The sequence below is a fragment of the Megalobrama amblycephala genome, linkage group LG18, assembly GCF_018812025.1.
Source record: "Megalobrama amblycephala isolate DHTTF-2021 linkage group LG18, ASM1881202v1, whole genome shotgun sequence".
Taxonomy (NCBI): domain Eukaryota; kingdom Metazoa; phylum Chordata; class Actinopteri; order Cypriniformes; family Xenocyprididae; genus Megalobrama; species Megalobrama amblycephala.
In genome coordinates this window covers 20994116-21015916 of record NC_063061.1, presented here as the reverse complement: position 1 = coordinate 21015916, position 21801 = coordinate 20994116, and the positions used below count along the sequence as shown (strand labels likewise).

The following is a 21801-nucleotide window of genomic DNA, read 5'->3' as shown; positions in this document are numbered from 1 at the left end:
ATAATATTTTTAGTGATATTTGTGAATTGTCTTTCTAAATGTTTCGTTAGCATATTGCTAATGTACTGTTAAATGTGGTTAAAGTTACTATAGTTTATTACTGTATTCACGGAGACAAGAGAGCTGTCGCTATTTTCATTTTTAAACACTTGCAGTCTGTATAATTCATAAACACAACTTCATTCTTTATAAATCTCTCCAACAGTGTCTAGCTTTAGCCACGCAGCATAGCCTCAAACTCATTCAGAATCAAATGTAAACATCCAAATAAATACAATACTTACATGATCCGATGTATGCAAGCAGCATGCATGACAAACATCTTGTAAAGATCCATTTTGAGGGTTATATTAGCTGTGTGAACTGTGTTTATGCAGTTCAAGGCAAGCGCGAGCTCCGGGGGAGGGGGAGCACGAGAATTAAAGGGGCCGCAACCTATATATCGGTGCATAGTTAATGATGCCCCAAAATAGGCAGTTAAAAAAATGAATTTAAAAAAATCTATGGGGTATTTTGAGCTGAAATTTCACAGACACATTCAGGGGACACCTTAGACTTATATTACATCTTTTAAAAAGAAGTTCTAGGGCACCTTTAAAAAAAAAGCGTATTTTTCAGGCTAGAAGAGCCAATGCGCATGTGCAGTCCTAAGCGCGAGTCTCAGGTTTCTATTGACGCTTTTCCACTGCATAGGACGGCTCGGTATGGAGCGGTACGGCTCGCTTAAATAGTACCACTTCAGTTGAGGTTCCAAGCGAGCCATACCGATACTAAATGTGAACACTGCAGATCACTGATTCGTCAGGAAGGACCGTCACTATCAGCGTCATTGGATTTCAAACACGAGACACCAAACCCACTAGATTTAAACAGTCAGTAACAGCCACTGCAGTATCATTTGTTCACAAAACAACTTGCTTTAAACGACCGTCGCATGCAACTTGAAAAAAGAAATGGCTTTATCGTGGTCAGTAGATGAGACTGGTAGACGTTGGTAGGCGAGGAGCAGATCCACAGCAGTAGAGGCGGCGCAACTGTAACAATCAGTCTATAATCAAACCCACTTTGAAGTGGTACTAACTGCAGTGGAAAAATAAACCGAAAGTAATGCAAGCCGAGCTGTTCGAGGAGGGTCTGGCTGCAGACCGTGGGCGAGTGGAGCTCCACTCTCGAACAGGAAATACGTCACCTCCACTTGAATAATTTTGTCTCACCAGTGTTAGCTGTATGTTTTGATGGCTTGTGTTAAAAAAACATAGTAAAACACAGTAAAAGTAGTAATTTTATCAATTGTTATTTTATTGTGAGATTTTGCCTCACTAATGTCTACACCTACCCCAACCCTAAACCTACCCTTACAATAATGCAAATACAGTAATTAAATGACGCAATATTGATGTGCGCATGCCCAGTGGCCATAGCTGTAGCTAGCTCCACTAGTGGAGGTGACATATTTCCGCCCTTGAGTGGAGCTCCACTCGCCCCCTATTGAGCTGTTCCGTACCGAGCCGAGTCGCTCCACGCAGTGGAAAAGCGATAAATGGGAACGAAGCTTCTAACGCCAGCTGCAGTGACCCAATGACTTTACCAATCAGCGATTGGCTCTTTTACTTAGAAGGCGGGATGTATACTGCCATATTGCGCGTTGCAGTTTCTCCCATTCATAACTAATAGGAGTGAACCATCTTTCTATATCTATAGTCTTTGCTTGTACCCCACATACAGTTTTAAACCAATCAATCTCTAGTATAGTTATTCAAGCAGGGTTCTTTTTAATATCAGGTAACCTGTCAGATATGCGGTCTCCATATCTGACCACTGGATTCAACACTTTTCTGTGGTTTCAAGCAGATACTGTGTATCTACTCAGTCTGTGACTCAAGATGCTACATCTGCGCCACTTAACCATATACTGAAAATGACTGGTGCTTCTCATCTGCAACACATTGACTCTCAGCTCTCAGGAAAAGCAGGAAATTCTGGCCTTAAAATATTTTTCGTACGTATTGTGTACTTGATTATTTATTATTTGTATTTTTTGGCAGTATCGATAGTGTTAGGAAAACATAGCCATTTTTTTAGCAAAATACCATGTTGTGCCATTAGATAAATTATTTTACAAAATTAAAGATTTTAATAGATTAAACAAAAACAGTGGCATGCTGTTGATTACCACAAAAGATAATTATGAGCTTAAAAACAAACAAAAACTGCATTAAGTGTAATGCACTTACAATTTTCCTAAGGGTTTAATTGTTGAATGTGTGGAAGAACTGGTAATAGACAGCATGTCACAGGTTCTGTTGCTAGAACGTGTATTAAATTTGGAAGATTCCTTTAATGCCCTAAATATTTCAAAATAAATGTGCACATATCTTCTTACATTAGCAGTTTAAGTTCAGAGGCACTTTTATGATATGATAAAAATGTAGTAACCTACGTTAACTGGACTTTACTGTACTAGAGCTAGATGGACATGTTTGTATTTTGTTTGTTGAAGCATTGAAGGGCCTGAACTACACAGAGTAGACCCATGACTGATGCTGCACATTCAGCATTTAGGGCTGTTCACACTGCAGCGATTTCATTCATTTTCAATGAGAAAAGGAAATTTGACAGTGGTTGTTGGTGTGAATGCCCAGGTCTGTAGGGGACTTATGAAGACCTGTTCTTCAGTAGTGATAATGTATGTTACAGTGCAGGTCACTGGTGCACGTGTTGTGTAATTGCAATCAAACTTTTTTTTGCATAGTGGGGCTACTGAGGTGTATAACCCTCATGGCCTGGGTATTGATGGCTTTTGATCTAAAGAAACTGTACACTTCTCATTCACTGTTGTTATAATTTTTGACATGTAATCAATTCTTTTTCTTGTTATTGTTTTTAATGATCCATTTACTGTGTAAATATTTTGTAAAAAGAATTGTATTATATTTTCAGCTTCAATAAAAGCCTCTCTTTGTTTGTTGTATTCTGTCTAATTATCTGTTGTCTGGACTCATTTCAAGTTTTGCAAACAGCTTTTGCTCCTAAATTACTTTTCTTTACAGCTGGTTTGTAATATTGTCAGTGTTTGCGTTTTTTTTCATCTTCGTTTTAAATGTCATTTCCATAACGGAATGTTATCGGACGCAATACATTACATGAAATGTGATGAAAAATTGCATTGTAAAAATGTCCAAAAGTATCAAAAGTTGTAGAAACACTCTCATATGAAAGAAGTGAGCACATCCCATCCTCTCTGGTCTGGTTGTAATAAATTTTATCAGAGGTTTCGGGGTGGAAATGGAAGACGGCTGTTTCACAGACCCTCCTGCTGAGACAATTCCAGAATCCTGCTGTCTTGGTTTGTTTTCAGACTGTAATTCCCCTTTCCCCTGCTTCTATCACACAGAGCAAATTTGTAACACAATGACATTGTAACATGGTGACATCATCATTTCAGTTCCGTTTTATGTGAAGCATCTGTTGGCGCCATCCTTCGCCAAGTTAGCACGTTTTATAGGGTTTCTCTTTAGTGACTACAGATGTCGGGCTGCTTTGGACAAAACGCAAACCCAGATCCTTGTGTTATCAAGGATTTGAAACAGAATCTGTTCATAATCATGCTTACTGAATGGGCTCACCAGAGTCATAAGTGTGGCTTTGTGTTTTTTTTTTTCACCATAGAAAGCCACTTCTCTGATCTCTTGCACCAAATCTGATTATCGGGATCTTTAACAGTCAAAATATTTCAGAAGCATTTTTGTGTTCCATTCTTTTCATTCAAGAGCCTCTAATTCTGTTTATTTGTATTACATCCTCCAAAAATGAAATTATTTTTAAGGTTTTCTAACATCCTAAAAAAAGACCCAGAATATTCTGGCAACTGACTAGCAACCACCCAGAACACATTATATCAGTTGACTTGGTGGCATTTTCTTGTTCAGTAGTCACTGAGGCCAGACACTGCAGACATCTTAAAGTGCTGTTACGCACATACACATGTACTAATTCTAAGAGTATGTTGTAAAACATATGTCTGCATTTTGAACTTTAAGGACGTTTGCCTTCAGGATAAAACAAGTCTGCACAGGTCTAACCACAAGCATGCGCACACCTCTGACCTGATCGACCTCAGCAATATTTCTCTCATTAAATTAAAAAGCAGATTATTTGTATGTCAACATATTTCCTATAAGTGACAGAGAACATTGCAACTGAAAAACATGTGGCTTATGATTGCTGCAGAATCATGACTGATCCTAATTCTGATCAGTCTAATTAAGTCAACAAAGAATCAGATTTCCTGTTTGTTAATCATGCACTGACAACATCTCCTGATAGCTGTACAATCTGTTTGTTTGAGTAAAGACAAACAAGTAATAGACCTTATTCACAGCAGCGCCATCTTTTTTTTCCTTTTTTTTTTGTTTGTTATGGGAATGAAAGCGAGGCTGTGAGGGATAGAAAACTCTTCAGTAGGTTGTACTGTTATTTAATGTGTTTTTGGATTGTTCTGCTTGCAAAACACTACAAAAATATATTTCAAGAAATTTCAGTAGACAAAAAACTACTGAAAAAATGAGCTGTGGAAAATTATAAAGTGGTCTATGAGATTTATACAGCTTTTTAGCGGATACCATCGAAAACAGCCTCACTTTCATACCTGTCATGACGCTGCTCTGAATTAGGTCAGTGAAATTTAGACACTGATTTCATGTCTTGAAAAAACTATTAACATGTAATTTACATTTCAACAAGATTTTAGTGACCATTGGTTTTGTTCATTTATGAGATTTCAGTGAGAGTTGATTTTGTTCCTTTACGACATTTAAATAATGGCCAGTCTTTTTCCATTATGAGATTTCTATGTTGCCTAGTTTTGTTTCTTAACAAGACTTTAATGATCGTTGATTTTGTTCCATTACGAGATTTCAAAAATGGTAAAGAGATCTCGATGGTTGGTTTTCAGAGTCAGTCAGTTTTGTTTTGTTGTGAGATTTCAAAGACGGTTGGTTTTGTACCTTTGTTCTTTTATGAGAGTTCAAAGACAGTTGGTTTTGTTTCATTACGAGATTTCAATGAGGATCGGTTTTGTTCAGTTATGAGATTTCAATGATGGTTGGTTTTGTTCCGTTACGAGATCTCAGTGATGGTTGGTTTTCAGAGTCAGTCAGTTTTGTTCTGTTATGAGATGTCAAAGACGGTTGGTTTTGTTCCTTTTTTCTTTTATAAGATTTCAAAGAAAGTCCGTTTTGTTTTATTACGAGATTTCAATGACGGTCATTTTTGTTCAGTTAAAAGATTTCAATGACAGTCGGTTTCACCTTAAGATTTTTTTGACAGTTGGTTTTATTCCATTACAAGATTTTTATGATGGTCGGTTTTGTTCAGTTACAATATCTCTTTGATGGTCAGTTTTATTCCGTTATGAGGTTTCAATGACAGTCGATTCAACAATTCAAACTGTTGGTTTTGTTTTGTGACGAGATTTCAGTGAAGGTCAGTTTTGACAGTCAGTTTTGCTCTGTTATGATATTTCAATAATGGTCGGTTTTGCTGGGTTATGAGATTTCAGTGACTGTCAGGTTTGTTTCATTAAAAGATTTCAATGACAGTTTTGTTACTTTACGAGATCTCAGTGACAGTTGGTTTTGCTCCATTACGAGATATCGATGATGGTTGTTTTTTTTTTTCTGTAACGAAAGTTCAAAGACAGTCAGCTTGTTTCTTTACAAGATTTTAAAGACAGTCGGTTTTATTCTTTTACAATATTTCAATGATGGTTGGTTTTGTTCCTGTACTAGATTTCAAAGACAGTTGGTTTATTTCCACTATGAGATTTTATAGATGGTCAGTTTTGTTTCATTATAGGTTTTCAATGACGGTCAGTTTTGTTCCGTTAAGAGATTTCAATAACAGTCTGTTTTTGTTCGGTTTTGAGATTTCAGTGGTGGTTGGTTTTATTTTGCTACGAGATCTCAAGGATTGCCAGAATTGTTTTGTTATGAGTCTCCAATGACAGTAGATATTCTTCCTTTACACAATTTCAAAGACAGTCAGACTGTTTTTTCCTTTATGAGATTTCAATCAGACAGTCAGTTTGTTTCCATTATGAGATTTCAATGATGGCCAGCTTTGTTTCATTGTAAGATTTCAATGATGATTAGTTTTGTTGCTTTATGAGATTTCAAAGACAGTTGGGTTTTTTTGCGTTGAGAGATTTCATTGACAGTCGGTTTTATTCTGTGATGAGATCTCAATGATGGATGTTTTGTCTTTACAAAATCTCAGTGATGTCAGTTTTATTTGATTACAAGATCTCAATGACAGTCAGTTTTGTTCAGTTACAAGATCTTAAAGGATTAGTTCACTTTCAAATGAAAATTAGCCCAAGCTTTACTCACCCTCAAGCCATCCTAAGTGTATATAACTTTCTTCTTTCTGATGAACACAATCTTGACCAATTAGACCAATAGCATCTCGCTCAAAAATGACCAAAGAGTTTCAATATTTTTCCTATTTAAAACTTGACTCTTCTGTAGTTACGTCGTATACTAAGACCGAGGGAAAATGAAAAGTTGTGCTTTTCTAGGCAGATATGGCTAGGAACTATACTCTCATTCCAGCATAATAATCAAGGAACTTTGCTGCTTTGATGCTAACGGTCTGAACTATGCTAAGCTATGCTAAAAGTGGTACTGCCAGACTCGGAGATCGGCTGAATGGTTTCGAAAACGGTAAAACTCAACTGTTTAACTCTAGGGGAGTTGGAAAATGAGCCTATTTTCAAAAAAATTGGAATGTTCCTTTAAGAAACTTATTAGCCTATAATAGTGTTTTCATGTTATACTTTAGTCACGCATAAAATCCTGTCACAAGTCACAGAGATGCAAGAAATAAAAACATTATAATAATGTAAAGAAAACAATAACTTTCCAGAGGTATGCAGTAACATAGGTAAAGCACCTACATTGCATTAGTATGATCCATTTTCATCTATTTTATAGGTATCCAATATTCATGAATTGTACAATTAAAAAGTATAGAAATAGACATATTGTTTACTCTGTATGTTATGCTTGCTTGAATTTTTTATTTTATCAAGAATGGAATGTCATTGATTAGAAGTCTTGCTTAATTGCACAACAAATCTCAAGGGGGTTGGAACTCTACTGTATTTATTTCCATTACTTTTTATAGAACCACCAATTGCATGTGCTGAGATAGACTGGCAAAGGGTTATCGGAATGCATAATCTATCACAGGCATCGGCTAATGAGGGCTTTCTGGGTTGATTGAACTGCTTCCAGTTTCCATACACATTAAAGACACATAATCTCACATTTCAAAGAATGCTTTGGAAACTGAAGCAATTGGTCCTTTGTGCATGCTGTAGCCGAAGAACAGATTTTGGGCCCAGATGATTAACTAATGCATAGCTAGAATTGGCTAATGAGACAGGATACAACATTTAAACATAAATGAATGAATACTGAAACAGACAACTTTTTTTTGAGCATACCAATAAAAATGGTTTTATTAACAAAGTATAAAACGGGAGGAGCACTTTCAGATAATTAACCTAATTAACACAGGAGGATCATACATACAGAGGCCTACCTCTGTTCCATGACAGCACTTCCCGTCCGATGAAGAATCTTTCGTCCTCAAGGAATCTTTGCCGCAATCCTCTGGCCTAAGAAGTGATTTGCCTCCGTCGATCCCTCTGTGTTATCTCGCAGGTGTCAGCACAAAACGGGTCCCCGCACGCCGAGATGCTTGCTGAGGCCTACCCTCGCCACCATGGGGCAAACATCCGCGATCTCCTTCTGTGTTTCTCATTCCTGCCATAAAGAAATGGACAACAAGGCCCGTCAAACTCTAAACTCGCGTCTTGGGCAATGGATGGACAGATTGTGGTAGGTTAAGTCTATTAATTTTTTAATAGACTTATAACCATTTTGGCATTTTATAAGTTGACTAATTTATAACACTAAATAGAACCTTTGGTCAGAACCTTAAGTTAATTACATGTTATTAATTTAATGTTTTGTTAAATTAAGATGAAAAGAAAATAACATATTCATAACTTGTAGCTACTATTAGCAGCACTGTTTTTAATATTACAATGAACAATCTTATAGAATAGGATGCAGTCTTTATGTAGCCTACATTTCTTCGGGACAATTGTAGGCTAATCCATTATAATCCAGGATTCTGAAATGTTTTCTTATTTTAAAGCCGTAGTGTTACACATTCAGTGTGCTAAGTTCTGCAAAACACTTTAGGTACGTTTCTCTAGAGTATGTCAACCCTAGGGGGGTATTCTAGAAAGCAGGTTATGTGACATACCCCTGTATGTTTTTAATTTATTTTAAACTTCGTCATGTAAGTGTGTGTCCAGTAGGGGTCGCTCTTGGGTAATTGGTTAGGTGGGAACCTTCATTCAGGTAACAGGTTTGCTAGAAGGAAGGTGCACACAGTATTTTGACCGCTATGCAAGTGGGACTGGAACTGGAACTGTGAATTTATTGACTGTTTGTTTGTTTGTTTGTTTGTTTGTTTGTTTGTTTGTTTGTTTGTTTGTTTGTTTGTTTGTTTGGATTATTGCTAACTTGAAATGAAGACCAGTCACGATAAAATAAATAACTTGTGTGTGGACATTGCAGTCAATAATAACCCGGGCGTGCGCTTCCATTACCAAACACTGTCCAGCATGCCTCAGCTGTTTTAAGTAATAGACTTGGCTGCTTACTTTCTGTAAGTGGATAACCTCAACTTTAAAGGTATGTAAGTAGCCATACTATATATCAAGCGCTTGTTTCCATGGTGACTGGTCGATTTATCGCTGTTGAGAATGTCTTGTGTGTTAACCGTGAACATACTTTGGATTGACTGAACTTGCTACTAGACACGTTTTTGGAACCAGCATACCTCGAGTAAGCAATGTTTGGGTTAATCATCCAAGAGTTCAGGCCAGGGTATGTTTGATGGTAAGATAACCTTGCTTTCTGGAATACCCCCCAGTCCTGAAGGTACCTGAGGAGTTGAACACCGCACCACATAGTGTTTTCGAACATATAAGGATTTTTGTAAAAACGCTTATATCTTTTGAAAATGTTGTCAATTTTTTTTTTTTTTTTTTCTTGCTGTCATTGTGTTTCTTGGTTTATGCCAATTCAGATGATATCTTGTTTGTCGTTTTCCATCATTTTGTTCGTCTGTCATTTTAAAGTAAATGGAAAAACAGTTATTTCACTACTACTACAAATTTTGTCCAAAATCTGATCAGACTATCTTTGGATCGAACCTCACAGAAATTACTTCAACGGAATTTTGATATTCACTGTAATTATTGAGAAATAGGCCTACCCTCTCTGACTGTTTATCTTATGTTAGTTAGCTTATCATGCTAATTGGTTAACATGCTATAACCAGTAATTATTTCTAATGTAGTTCTTCAACTATTAGCAACATTAGCAGTAAAGTTAGTTTAGCATGCTAATCGGTTAACATGTTAAGCAATGCATTTGTGTGCTCATTCTTGCCTTGGAAACTCTTCTCAGCAGCCTGGTGAATGTGTGTCAGCTGAGTGGTGCACTGATGTCTGGAAGCTTGATTCTGCCATAAAATAAAAAAAGGTAATTGCAACTTTTTATCTCACAGTTCTGACGTTATTTTCTCGCTATTGCTAGATTATATCTCACAATTTTGACTCTTTTCTCGAATTGCATGATATAAACTCACAATTCAGAGAAAAGTCAGAATTGTGAGATATATTATCTAGCAAATGCAAGAAAAAAAGGTCAGCATTGTGAGTTTATAATGTTGAGAATAAAGTCATTAAATTACGAGAAAAAAGTTGTTAAATTATGAGAACAAATTCGTAATTTAACGAATTTGTTCTCGTAATTTAACTTTTTTCTCATAATTTAATGAGCTTATTCTCAATATATTAGCTTGACCTTTTTCTCGAAATTTAACGAGTTTTTTCTTGTAATTTAACGAGTTTATTGTCAACATTTTATTTCGACTTTTTTTCTCAAAATTTAACGAGATTTTTCTCAAAATTTAACAACTTTAATCTCGAGATGGTTTTATTTTTTTATTATTGCTTGGCCCTAATCCTCTTCCGTACCATCATTACTCCTCAAGGTAATATAAACTGGTTGAGTAAATAATTCAGTAACTCATTCATAAAGGTAATCATATATTTCATTACTGATTTAATTAGTGATTTTCAAGACAGTCACTTGCTGACATAATACAATCTGCAGAAAATCAGTGAAAACTCCTGACCACCATTACTATGGACAAGTTCAGAAATAAAGAATCAGACAAATGATGAAAAGACCGGAACTCAAAAACCTATATCATTTATTGAAGACATGAAATGTAAATAAGAGGTATTTGTATTTAAATAAATGTGCCCCCCCTCCTCAAAATGCCCCCAACTCCTATGGTAGTCCTCACAATGAATATATAAGATTTGCATACAGTATACATGCAGCAGACTTTAATGCATATATACAGATTAGCTTATTTTGAGGTTTATTACACTATCCTCCGGTTTCACAGACAAGGCTTAAAGTCTCCGTGAACCGAAAGTTGCAAATGACAATGAACACTCTCCAGTGTTGTGACGTATTTCCAAGTGAAGCAGAATATTGAATAGAGGGCAGAGTTTTACTTTAGCGCTCCTCCTCTCCATTTCTCATTCATTGCAGACTAACGGTTGGAGGGGAGTGGTTTAAGCAATTTTCAACCCAAGCTGTCAAACTGACATCATCTGGGAAGGAACGCCATTCCAGACCGGAAGTAACTTTTCAGATTTTGTTTAAAAATTACCACGACAAACTTTTTTTTTTTTTTTCTGTGTAATAACTTGCATGGATTAATTGTTCACCACAAGACTAGTAATATGCACTAACAAAGTAAACAGGGTCAATTTTGATTTCATGCCGACTATAAACCTTATTTCAATTAGGATATTTAAGTAGCTTTTATGAACGTACCCAAGACAAAACAGTGGCACTGACATATTTTCTCAAACATGCATTTTAGTCTAGGACTAGCTTAATCCTGGTTTAGCCTAAGCCCTGGATGTAAAACCGGGCCTATATTTAACAAATCATTTTGATTGCTTACAAAAATTAATGCTCATAAAAGCAACAAAAAAAAACAAAACTAAATTGGTAAATTCAGGAGTTGAGATACTTATTTGCAAACCTTAGAGGAAGTTCATAAAACTTCAATAACTGAAACCTAAAACCATTTTCTTTATGTGCAGGGATGCGGTCCTTGCCTCTCATGGACTGATTTTCCGATAGCTCCTCAAATGCATGGTGATGGGAATTCCCCGTCTCAGAAATTCTTCCTGGAGCTGAAATGTGATTTGTTTTGCATTATTATTCAAAATATTCTTGTTGTATATTTGTTTTCTTTTCTTTTTTTTAAGGTGCACTTGAAAATGAACAAAATTTAAATCGGGGTTCTTCAAATCCAGTCCTGGAGGGCCACTGCCCTGTAGAGTTTATCTCACACCCTGATCAAACTCACCTACCTGTACTCTGTAGGCCTTGATTAGCTGGTTCAGGTGTGTTTGATTAGGGTTTGGGCTACACTCTGCAGGGCAGTGGCCCTCCAAGGCCAGATTTAAGGGACCTTGTTTTAAATAATGACTTAATACATCAATACTTCTTCCAAAACATGCCAAGCAATAATAAAAAAAATAAGACCATCTCGAGATTAAAGTTGTTAAATTTAGAAAAAAAGTCGAGATAAAATGTTGAGAATAAAGTCATTAAATTACGAGAAAAAACTCGTTAAATTTCAAGAAAAAAGTCGAGATAAAATGTTGAGAATAAACTCGTTAAATTACGAGAAAAAATCGTTAATTACGAGAACAAATTCGTTAAATTACAAGAATAAATTCGTTAATTTAATGACTTTATTCTCAACATTTTATCTAGAAAAGTCAAGATAAAATGTTGAGAATAGTCATTAAATTACGAGAAAAAAGTTGTTAAATTACGAGAACTAATTCGTTAAATTATGAGAAAAATGTAGTTAAATTTCGAGAAAAAAGTCGATAAAATGTTGAGAATAAAGTCATTAAATTACGAGAACAAACGCGTTAAATTTCGAGAAAAAATCGTTAAATTACGAGAACAAATTTGTTAAATTACAAGAATAAATTTGTTAATTTAATGACTTTATTCTCAACATTTTATCTAGAAAAATCAAGATAAAATGTTGAGAATAGTCATTAAATTACGAGAAAAAAGTTGTTAAATTACGAGAACTAATTCGTTAAATTATGAGAAAAATGTAGTTAAATTTCGAGAAAAAAGTTGATAAAATGTTGAGAATAAAGTCATTAAATTACGAGAACAAACGCGTTAAATTTCGAGAAAAAATCGTTAAATTACGAGAACAAATTTGTTAAATTACAAGAATAAATTTGTTAATTTAATGACTTTATTCTCAACATTTTATCTAGAAAAATCAAGATAAAATGTTGAGAATAGTCATTAAATTACGAGAAAAAAGTTGTTAAATTACGAGAACTAATTCGTTAAATTATGAGAAAAATGTAGTTAAATTTCGAGAAAAAAGTTGATAAAATGTTGAGAATAAAGTCATTAAATTACGAGAACAAACTCATTAAATTTCGAGAAAAAAGTTGAGATAAAATGTTGAGAATAAAGTCATTAAATTATGAGAATAAACTCATTAAATTATGAGAATAAACTCATTAAATTACGAGAAAAAATCGTTAAATTACGAGAACAAATTCGTTAAATTACAAGAATAAATTCGTTAATTTAATGACTTTATTCTCAACATTTAATCTCGACTTTTTTCTCGAAATTTAACGAGTTTTTTCTCGTAATTTAACGAGTTTATTCTCAACATTTTATCTCAACTTTTTTCTCGAAATTTAACGAGTTTGTTCTCGTAATTTAATGACTTTATTCTCAACATTTTATCGACTTTTTTCTCGAAATTTAACTACATTTTTCTCATAATTTAACTAATTAGTTCTCGTAATTTAACAACTTTTTTTCTTGAAAAAAGTAATTTAATGAGTTTATTCTCAACATTTTATCTCGATTTTTTTCTCAAAATATAACGCGTTTTTTCTCGAAATTTAACAACTTTAATCTCGAGATGGTTTTATTTTTTTATTATTGCTTGGCCCTAATCCTCTTCCGTAGGTAAGCCTATTATAAGTGTTTATATTTTAAATTTAGCAGGATAGGGAGTAAAGCAAAAAATTACTACCAAAAAGAAAAAAAAAATAACTGCAATGTTTATAATTATGATGAAATTCTATTACAAAAAAAATAACAGAAATTGGCAAATCTTAGAGGAAATTCATAAAACCTCAATAACTGAAACCTAAAACCATTTTTGATTGTTCCTAAGTATATTTCTACTTTAGTAGTACTTCAGTGCACTTGAAAAAGTATACTATACCACTAGAGTTTTATTAGTGTATTTCTTAAAAGTATGCTTTGAATGCTTTAAAAATGAGGTAAATCTTAGTAGATTTTTATCATTCTAAATTTAAATTAAAAATAGATTATTTTTGTACTAGTTATACAAGTACATTTTTCCAACTGTGGTACACTTAATATAAATGCACTAATTAGCACGAACACTTAAATAGATTTTAAGTGTAGTCAGATAAAGTAAGCAAAATATACAGAAGTGTTTTATATGTGCATTACTCAAAAGTGTACTATGAACGCTTTACAATAAATGTTTAGTGTATTTTTATATATACTAAGTATCACTAAGTTCTATTTTAAAGTGTTTTCATGAAAAATACAGTAGAAATGTATTTACAAGTAAAACACCATTAACATAATAATATTCCATTTATATGATGTAGTTAACAGTTACAATTCATTTGAAATGAATGATTTACAATACATTATAAATACGTTTTATATATATTGATTATATATTATTCTTATATTTTAAATAATTCATAAGTCTATTTTCTATGTCTGATGAGTATATTTAAAAGTGTATGGTTCAAGTGGTAACTAAATACTTATCTTAAGTACTAAAGAATTTTTTTTAGAATATTAAGTACAAAATTATTATGAAAATAGAACACTATGTATAGAAGTAAACTAAGTGTATTGAAATGAAGCATATTTTAGTTTACTTTTTTTCACCTGGGTCCGCAAAAGACATTTTGTTTTTTAACTGATAGAGGGTCAAAAGTTACAGAGTGTACCTTTAAAATGGCATGGTCAAAAATTTAAATTAAATGTAACTTTGCGTTCTGTATTAACAAAATCCATGTACTTACTTTTATAATCACCAAGTCTTCAATCTGAGACTTTGACAAACTTTCCACACTTGTGAATTGCACTCTCAACCCCATCGTATAACCTATGCAAATGTGAAAAAGGTCAGTGCTGTGTGATTATAAAAAAAAAAAATTATGTGAAATCAATGATTTCCAAAAATCCCTCTACACTATTTTATGTACTGTAAATATAAAATACTAGTTGTGTTGATAATCAGACAGTAACATCACAAGGAATTTACAATACAGTTTCTTATTTGATAAATCTATTGTTGAATTAGTGGTGTTGCTTGTTTCTCCTTGTAAAAGTATCTTTAAATTATTGTAATAGAAGTTGTTGTATATTTGCTCACCACTATAGCAGAAGAAAGGCAAACTGTCCAAGCATTGTTCATCTGTCCACTGGCCAAACTGTTGTAAAGACACAGCTGTGCAGTGTTGATTACCAGTCTGTTTTGGTATGTTAAAACCATTATCTGGCTGAGCAACTTCACCACGGACCATTTGTCTCCAATATGTGAAAGAAGAGTTGCTCTGATCTGACCACAGTCTGTTTCTGTACAGACCAATCCATATAGGATTTCCAAGTGAGAAATTCAGTATTTGCTGATGCTCTGTCTCATTTCTCACACTGACCAGGTCTGTGTATTTTTCTCTGCAGTAGCTCTGAGCTTCAGTCCAGGTCCTTCCCTCAGATACCCAGATATACTTCTGAGAGGCGTTTTCTCGTCCTAAAAACAAAACAAAACACAATTTAATTTTGTCTACTTTTAGTCTATCTGATTCAATACCAGGGTCTTGTGTTAATCCAGTGATGGACAAGAACATGTGCACAACTAGAGGAACATTTTGTTCCTATTCATTTAATCTAAGTTCTAAAAATTCTAAAAAAAAAAAAAAAAATTCTTTTTGAGCCGTGGGTTGTTTCCTATGCAAGTAATCTCTTACGCATTTTTGAGTAGAATATTTCAATTTCTGAGTAAAATAAGGTCTGTTAACATAACTTTTTTTGTTTTGTTCTACAGCAACTGATACATATACCTCAAACATGAATTTTGTTTGTCATGTTTGTCATAAAGTAAATTGTTAAACAAGTTAGGGACAACAACTGCCATTGAGTTTACAAGCTTAAAAAATCAGACAGTCATTGTAGCCCTCACACAAAAACAACTTACATTTCATGTTTGAAGTAAAGGTCCTCAGAATTATGTAAAACCTTATTTTACTCAAACTGATATTATGACATTAAATTGAAAATGAGCTCGGACTATATGTGATGGAGGCATAGATCCAGTTCAGTATCAGGTTTCTGCATGCATCCTCACAGAACATTCATTAAGTTCTTGTACCGACATAATTGTTGTTTCTACAGTTTTGGTTCCCAATGACTTTGGGTGTTTTTTGTCAATAGAATGGGAACCAAAACTGTTTGGTTTCCAACATTCTTCAAAATTCTTTTTGGATAGAATTTTAAGGATATTATTCAACTAATTACAGTGTCACATTTTGCCTGACACTTATTTGGTGGTTGAAAGTGCCTTACATTTTAGGATTTAAGATTCGTCTCTCCCACATTCTGAGGAAGCATGCTAAAGCCTTGAGGGACTGATAAAGAATTTAAATTAAATGTCTTACCATCAGAGCAAACAAATGTGTATTTATTGTCACATGATGAATCAAACCAGTTTTCATAACTGATGTAAACACACAGTTCTTTCCCATTATAGTTGTCTGGTTCATGATACCAGTTCCTGAAATCTCTCTCTCCTTCCTGATAGAAATCATTGTCCTCCAATGACCATCTCCAGCTATTCACATCATCATACAGTCCAATCCAGGCTGAGCCGCTGTAACTCCCATTAACTGTGTTGATCAGACTGTTCATTTCCTCCATGTTATCAATGGTGGCCAGATCAGTGTAATTCTGTCTGCAGAATCTCTGAGCTTCAGTCCAGGTCATATTCTCATTCACAAAGTGATACTGATGGGATAATGTCAAAGATGACACTGTGGAGAAAGTTTCAAATATTAGCCTTATTATTATTTTTAGAGAATATTAGCCATTAAGACAAACATCTACTCACCATTGTAGCAAATGAAAGGAAATGCAGTATTACAGTTTTCATCTGTCCAGCTCCCAGAGTCACTGAATGACACTACAGTGCAGTATTCACTGTGTCCAGCATTATCTGGCTGTCCTGCCCTCCAGTTACTGAATGAAGAGTTGCTCTGATCTGACCAAGATCTGGTTCTGTACAGTCCAATCCAAAAGGAATTAAATTCATTCTTGAATAAATACTGAATCTTATGGATTTCAGTCTCATTCCTGATGCTGATGAGGTCTGTGTGATGCTCTCTGCAGTAACTCTGAGCTTCAGTCCAGGTTTTTAATTGGTTAACATACACATATTTTGTACTGACATTCTCTCTTCCTGTAAGTAATTTTTTTTTTTTTAAATATTATGAGTAATTGGAGTATTGTACTTTTATTTTTAAATATTATATTCAAAATTGAAGTCCACCATCTTACCATCATAGCAAATTAAGTGATTCGAGTAGGAGCATGGATATTCATTCCATAAACCATTGTGTGTGTTCATAATCACACACAGACTCCGTCCACCTGAGTTCACTGGTCTCTGAACATACCAGCTTTTATAACCTCCCTCTAATGCTGCATTATTCAGAGACCATCTCCAGCTGTTCACATCATCATACAGTCCAATCCAGGCTGAGCCGCTGTAACTCCCATTAACTGTGTTAATCAGTCTGTTCATTTCCTCCATGTTATCAATGGTGGCCAGATCAGTGTAATTCTGTCTGCAGAATCTCTGAGCTTCAGTCCAGGTCTTATTATCAGGCACAAAGTGGTATTTGTGGGTGCATGAAGATTGTGTGCAGGTTCCTTTAAGTAATTTTAGGACAAAAAAAATCTGATTATTCTCTTAAAACCAGCACAAAAAGAAACTCAAATGTGTAAAATATCAATGAGAATCAAGTTCATTACAGATTTTTTTTTTTAATTCAGGGAACCTCTCATGTTTCTGAATATCCATTCTGTCTTGCTTCATACTATTGAAATTCAACACATTGGTTCAGTAAAAGTATCATATAATAAATCACTCAACAGGCTGCTTCAAATACAGCTTCGTTGTGAAGGGGTGGATTCTGGAATCCTCTACCCCCTCAATACATATCTTTTGAGCTATTAAATAACATTTATCTTTCTGAATAATACATTATTTGAAAGACTTCTTCAGTGTATTTTAAAGCATTTATTTTCCTTTTCAAACACTAGAAAATAATTTTGAATATTGTCTGTAACTCTCACTGAGAGAAAAGAACATATCAGTATGTTTTGGGAAAGTTTTCCTGCTCAGAGCAGAGCTCAGATCAACTTCAGCCTTGTAGAAGCTGCAAATCATGTGTATCTGTGTATGCTCTTTGTACTAGTGGACAACTGGCACTCTCCTGGAGAACAGACAGACACCATGTCATGACCCAAAAGGACATCCAGTACCTAAATCCAGGGTCCCCTCGTCAGCATCCTGACGAATGGAGATATGCTTCTGACTATCTGTCCATGTGTGGAAGATTACCAAATTTGTCTATTTTTCTTAGCCAATTCGAATCATTTATCCTGACATAATGACACTGTTACAAGTCACATCTCCCCTGGACTCCATCTCCCATCATCCTCCCTGATTCTCACCTGCACTCACTTCCTCATTACCCTCCTGCTGATCACGAACTCCCTGCACCTGGACTTCATTATCTGCACACCCTTTATAATGGACTCACTCCCCAGCACTCATTGTTTGTTCTTATGTTTGGTTGCTGTTTTATAGTAGTGCGTTTAAGCCTCATCCCTGCTGCAACTAAACCGTTACAGACATAGTTAGTAGACTCTTGTTAGAGTATAATTGTTGTGGAAATGTGAAATTTTTTAAACTCTGACTCTGGGTCTTTATTCATCATATCTGGTCTTTTGGGTCTTTAACTGTAAAATTACCGTACAGTTGGATTCATAAAAAAAGTCAGAATGACATAAAACAAAGATCTATATGAACTCACTGTTATAGCAGAAGAAAGGGATGCTGGAAAAGCAGTTCTCATCGGTCCATCGGCCAGAAACGTTAAGTGAAACAGCAGTACAGAGCTGAGAACCCCTCTGCCCATAATCATTTATACCATTATCTGGCTGCGCTGGTGAATAAGGAATGCCTGGTTTCCAGTTTTCATAATTGGTAATTTGTTGGTCAGACCAAACCCTGTTTCTGTACAGTCCAATCCAGACACCTCCACCTGTTCTCTCAAAGATCATCTGGTTCTCAGTCTGATTTCTCACATTGGCAAGATCTGTGTAATGCTCTCTGCAGTATCTACGAGCCTCTGACCAGGTTTTCGCATCTCTGATTCTGATGTAACTCTGTGTGGCATTTGTGCTACCTAAGATATAAAATATGACAAATAAACATACACAGAAATTTTCACAGAAAATGATAAACCCATATAACAAATCAAAAGTCCTTACCATCATAGCAAACAAATGCTTTAAGAATGTCACATGACATATCATACCATTTTCCATTATAATCCATGTAAACACACAGTTCTTTCCCACCATAGTTGTCCGGTTCATGATACCAGTTCCTGAAATCTCTCTCTCCTTCCTGATAGAAATCATTGTCTTCCAATGACCATCCCCAGCTTTTCTTCAGCAGATCATCATACTGTCCAATCCAGGCTGAACCATTGTAACTCCCATTAACTGTGTTGATCAGTCTGTTCATTTCCTCCATGTTATCAATGGTGGCCAGATCAGTGTAATTCTGTCTGCAGAATCTCTGAGCTTCAGTCCAGGTCTTTGATTTATTCACAAAATGATACTGACGGGATGATGTCAAAGATGACACTGTGGAGAAAATTGTAGTTTTATTTATTTATTTAGTTAGTTTTTAGTTTTCTTTTTTCACAGCTGAAGCAAAGGATGAGAAGACTTGTATCATTGCAATTTATGCAATTTAATAGATTACAGTCCAGGCTGAGAGATATACATACCACTGTAGCAAATGAAAGGAAATATAGAAAAGCATTTTTCATCTGTCCATTTCCCAGAGTCACTGAATGAAACTACAGTGCAGGCTTCAGTACTATCTGGCTGTCCTGTCCTCCAGTTACTGAATGAAGAGTTGCTCTGATCTGACCAAGATCTGGTTCTGTACAGTCCAATCCAAGCTAATGAATTATAATAATAATCTTCATCACTTTGTATTAATGACTGAACCCTGTAGTTTTCAGCCTCATTTCTGATGCTAACGAGGTCTGTGTGATGTTCTCTGCAGTAACTCTGAGCTTCAGTCCAGGTTTTGTACTGGTAAACAAACACATAACTTGCGCTAGCATTCGCTCTTCCTGTAAAAAAAAAAAAAAAAAAGGATATGTTTCAGTATCATAAAGCTTTTGTTATAATTACTTGAAAAGCCCAACAGCAATTCTCACCATCATATGAGTGGTTGAGAGTGGTTGTGATTAAACTTTAAAAAAAAAGATTGTCATATCAAATGAAATTACTCACCATCATAGCAGATAAATGGATGTTGACTATACAAGCCTGTTTTATACCATATCCCCCTGCTCATATAAGCATAATTGAATAGTCCTCCATAATTCACCTGGCCTGAAGTAAACCAGTTCCTGAAGTCTTTCTCTTCCCCCTTGAAGAAATCACTGTCCTCTAGAGTCCATTTCCAACTGTTCATATCTTCATAGAGTCCAATCCAGGCCAAATCAATGAAATCATTATTCACTGTGTCCATCAACTGGATCGTCTGTTGTTCATTCTCAATGGTGGCCAGATCAGAGTATTTATCTCTACAGTATCTCTGAGCTTCTGCCCAAGTCTTGGATTCATTCACAAAGACATACTGACGAGAAAAACTGAAGCTGATAAAACCTAAAAAAAAAAAGAAAAAAAAAAAGTTTTGTTGGGAATTTAAACACAAAATGAATGTGTAGATTAATTATTTTATTTTCTAAATAATAAAAGTAAATAACTGTAATACCAGAAGCTCAACAAAATCTTTACACAGAAAAGCAACTTTTTTGATGATAAAATATTTAATGGAAATGTTTGGCTTACCTGATATCAGAAGCAGGGTAAACATGTTTACTGTATGAAGAAACATTATGCACTTTAAAATGTGCAATACATTTATTATGATTATTTCTACTTATTTATATACTTGCACAACTTATTACTGTAAAGGCTTACACTTTATTTTACAGTGCCATAGTTACATTGTTATTACTCAAATAAGTACTGAGTACTATTAACATGTACTTACTACAGATTTACAGTTAGGGTTTGATTTAGGGTTAGTTACTTGTAATTATGCATAATTTACTCTTATTACTATAGTAAGTACATGTAGTAAAGTGTAACTATAGCACTGTAAAATAAAGTGTTACCCTGTAAAGTTTTAAATGCAATGATGGAAATTAATTTTCAGCACTTGGTCAACAGCTTACCTTTGAACGTCTGCGTTTGTCTTTTCTCTTGATTTGCTGTTTTGGTTGTAGTTTATCGTCTTCATATTTATAATGATTCACAAAATATGGGTGGGGTCATGACAACATAAAACCTGTCTGATCACATAAGTGCCCTATCAAATTTGAGTGTACATGATGTACTAACAGTCTAAACAGGATTTTTCTGAACAATATTGGGCAGTTTAACTGCTCAGAACAAACAAGTGACTCATGAACAATCTTCACAAAACATAAAAATGGTCGTAGATCATCCAGATAACCACACACATTATTAAGAATCAAGGGTTCGCAAACTTTTGAGCGGGTCGTTTTTATAAATTTTAAATCGTTTTAATAAATAAAATTGCTCTGTTAGCTGTGGTATCAAACATAAATATGATTTAAAGTTTAATATATGGCAGAAGTACAGAATGTCACATTTTATTATTGACTGTTTCAACACAAAATATTTTACCAACTAAGAAGTACAGCACTTTTAATGTTTCATCCCTCTGACTAATGTGAGCGTATTGAGACAGTTTAACTTAAAGTAAATGTAAAAACTAATATTTAATTGTAAATCCCTTGCAAGCAATCACAGGAGCGAGTCTGTGACCCATAGACATCACCAGACTCTTAGTTTCACACTCTGAAACGCTTTTTCAGGCCTTTAATGCAGCCATTTTCAACAGTTTTGGGGAGTGTAATTTAATACACAAACTTGAAACAGAAGATGTTACCCTTTCCTCATTCCCTGCATTGTTGGGCATTTTTTCAACATGACAATGAGGATATGCATTCTCCCAAGGTGAAAAACATTCTGTGGACATGTATTGCACTCAACCTTAACACTCTTGAGTGCCTGTGGGGGATTCTGTAAAGACGAGTTGAGCAACACTCCCCATTAAAGATCAGGGGCTGTATTCACAAAACATCTTAAGGCTAAAAGTAGCTCC

At 34.7% G+C, this 21801-nt stretch overlaps 1 protein-coding gene across 1 annotated transcript; it reads right to left on the bottom strand.

Annotated features, from left to right (window-relative positions):
* Nucleotides 1-10024: 10024 nt before the first annotated feature.
* LOC125253391 (macrophage mannose receptor 1-like) lies at nt 10025-20920 on the bottom strand. Its single transcript, XM_048167342.1, has 12 exons — nt 20846-20920; nt 20457-20486; nt 19893-20270; nt 19376-19729; nt 18849-19229; nt 18389-18763; nt 16845-17219; nt 16399-16746; nt 15950-16321; nt 14668-15045; nt 14315-14397; nt 10025-11368 (listed from the first exon to the last, which is right to left on the bottom strand). Exons 2-12 carry the CDS (start codon nt 20479-20481, stop codon nt 11294-11296), a joined length of 3144 nt encoding a protein of 1047 aa, XP_048023299.1. The 5' UTR covers nt 20482-20486; nt 20846-20920; the 3' UTR covers nt 10025-11293.
* Between the last annotated feature and the right edge of the window lie 881 nt (nt 20921-21801).

Coding starts and splice junctions, on each gene's coding strand:
- LOC125253391 (XM_048167342.1), bottom strand. CDS start 20,481: ATGTTTACCCTGCTTCTGATATCAG. Junction 19,230..19,375: donor TCCTTTCATTTGCTACAGTG/GTATGTATATCT, acceptor TTTTCTCCACAG/TGTCATCTTTGACATCATCC. Junction 11,369..14,314: donor AAGACTTGGTGATTATAAAA/GTAAGTACATGG, acceptor ATCACATTTCAG/CTCCAGGAAGAATTTCTGAG.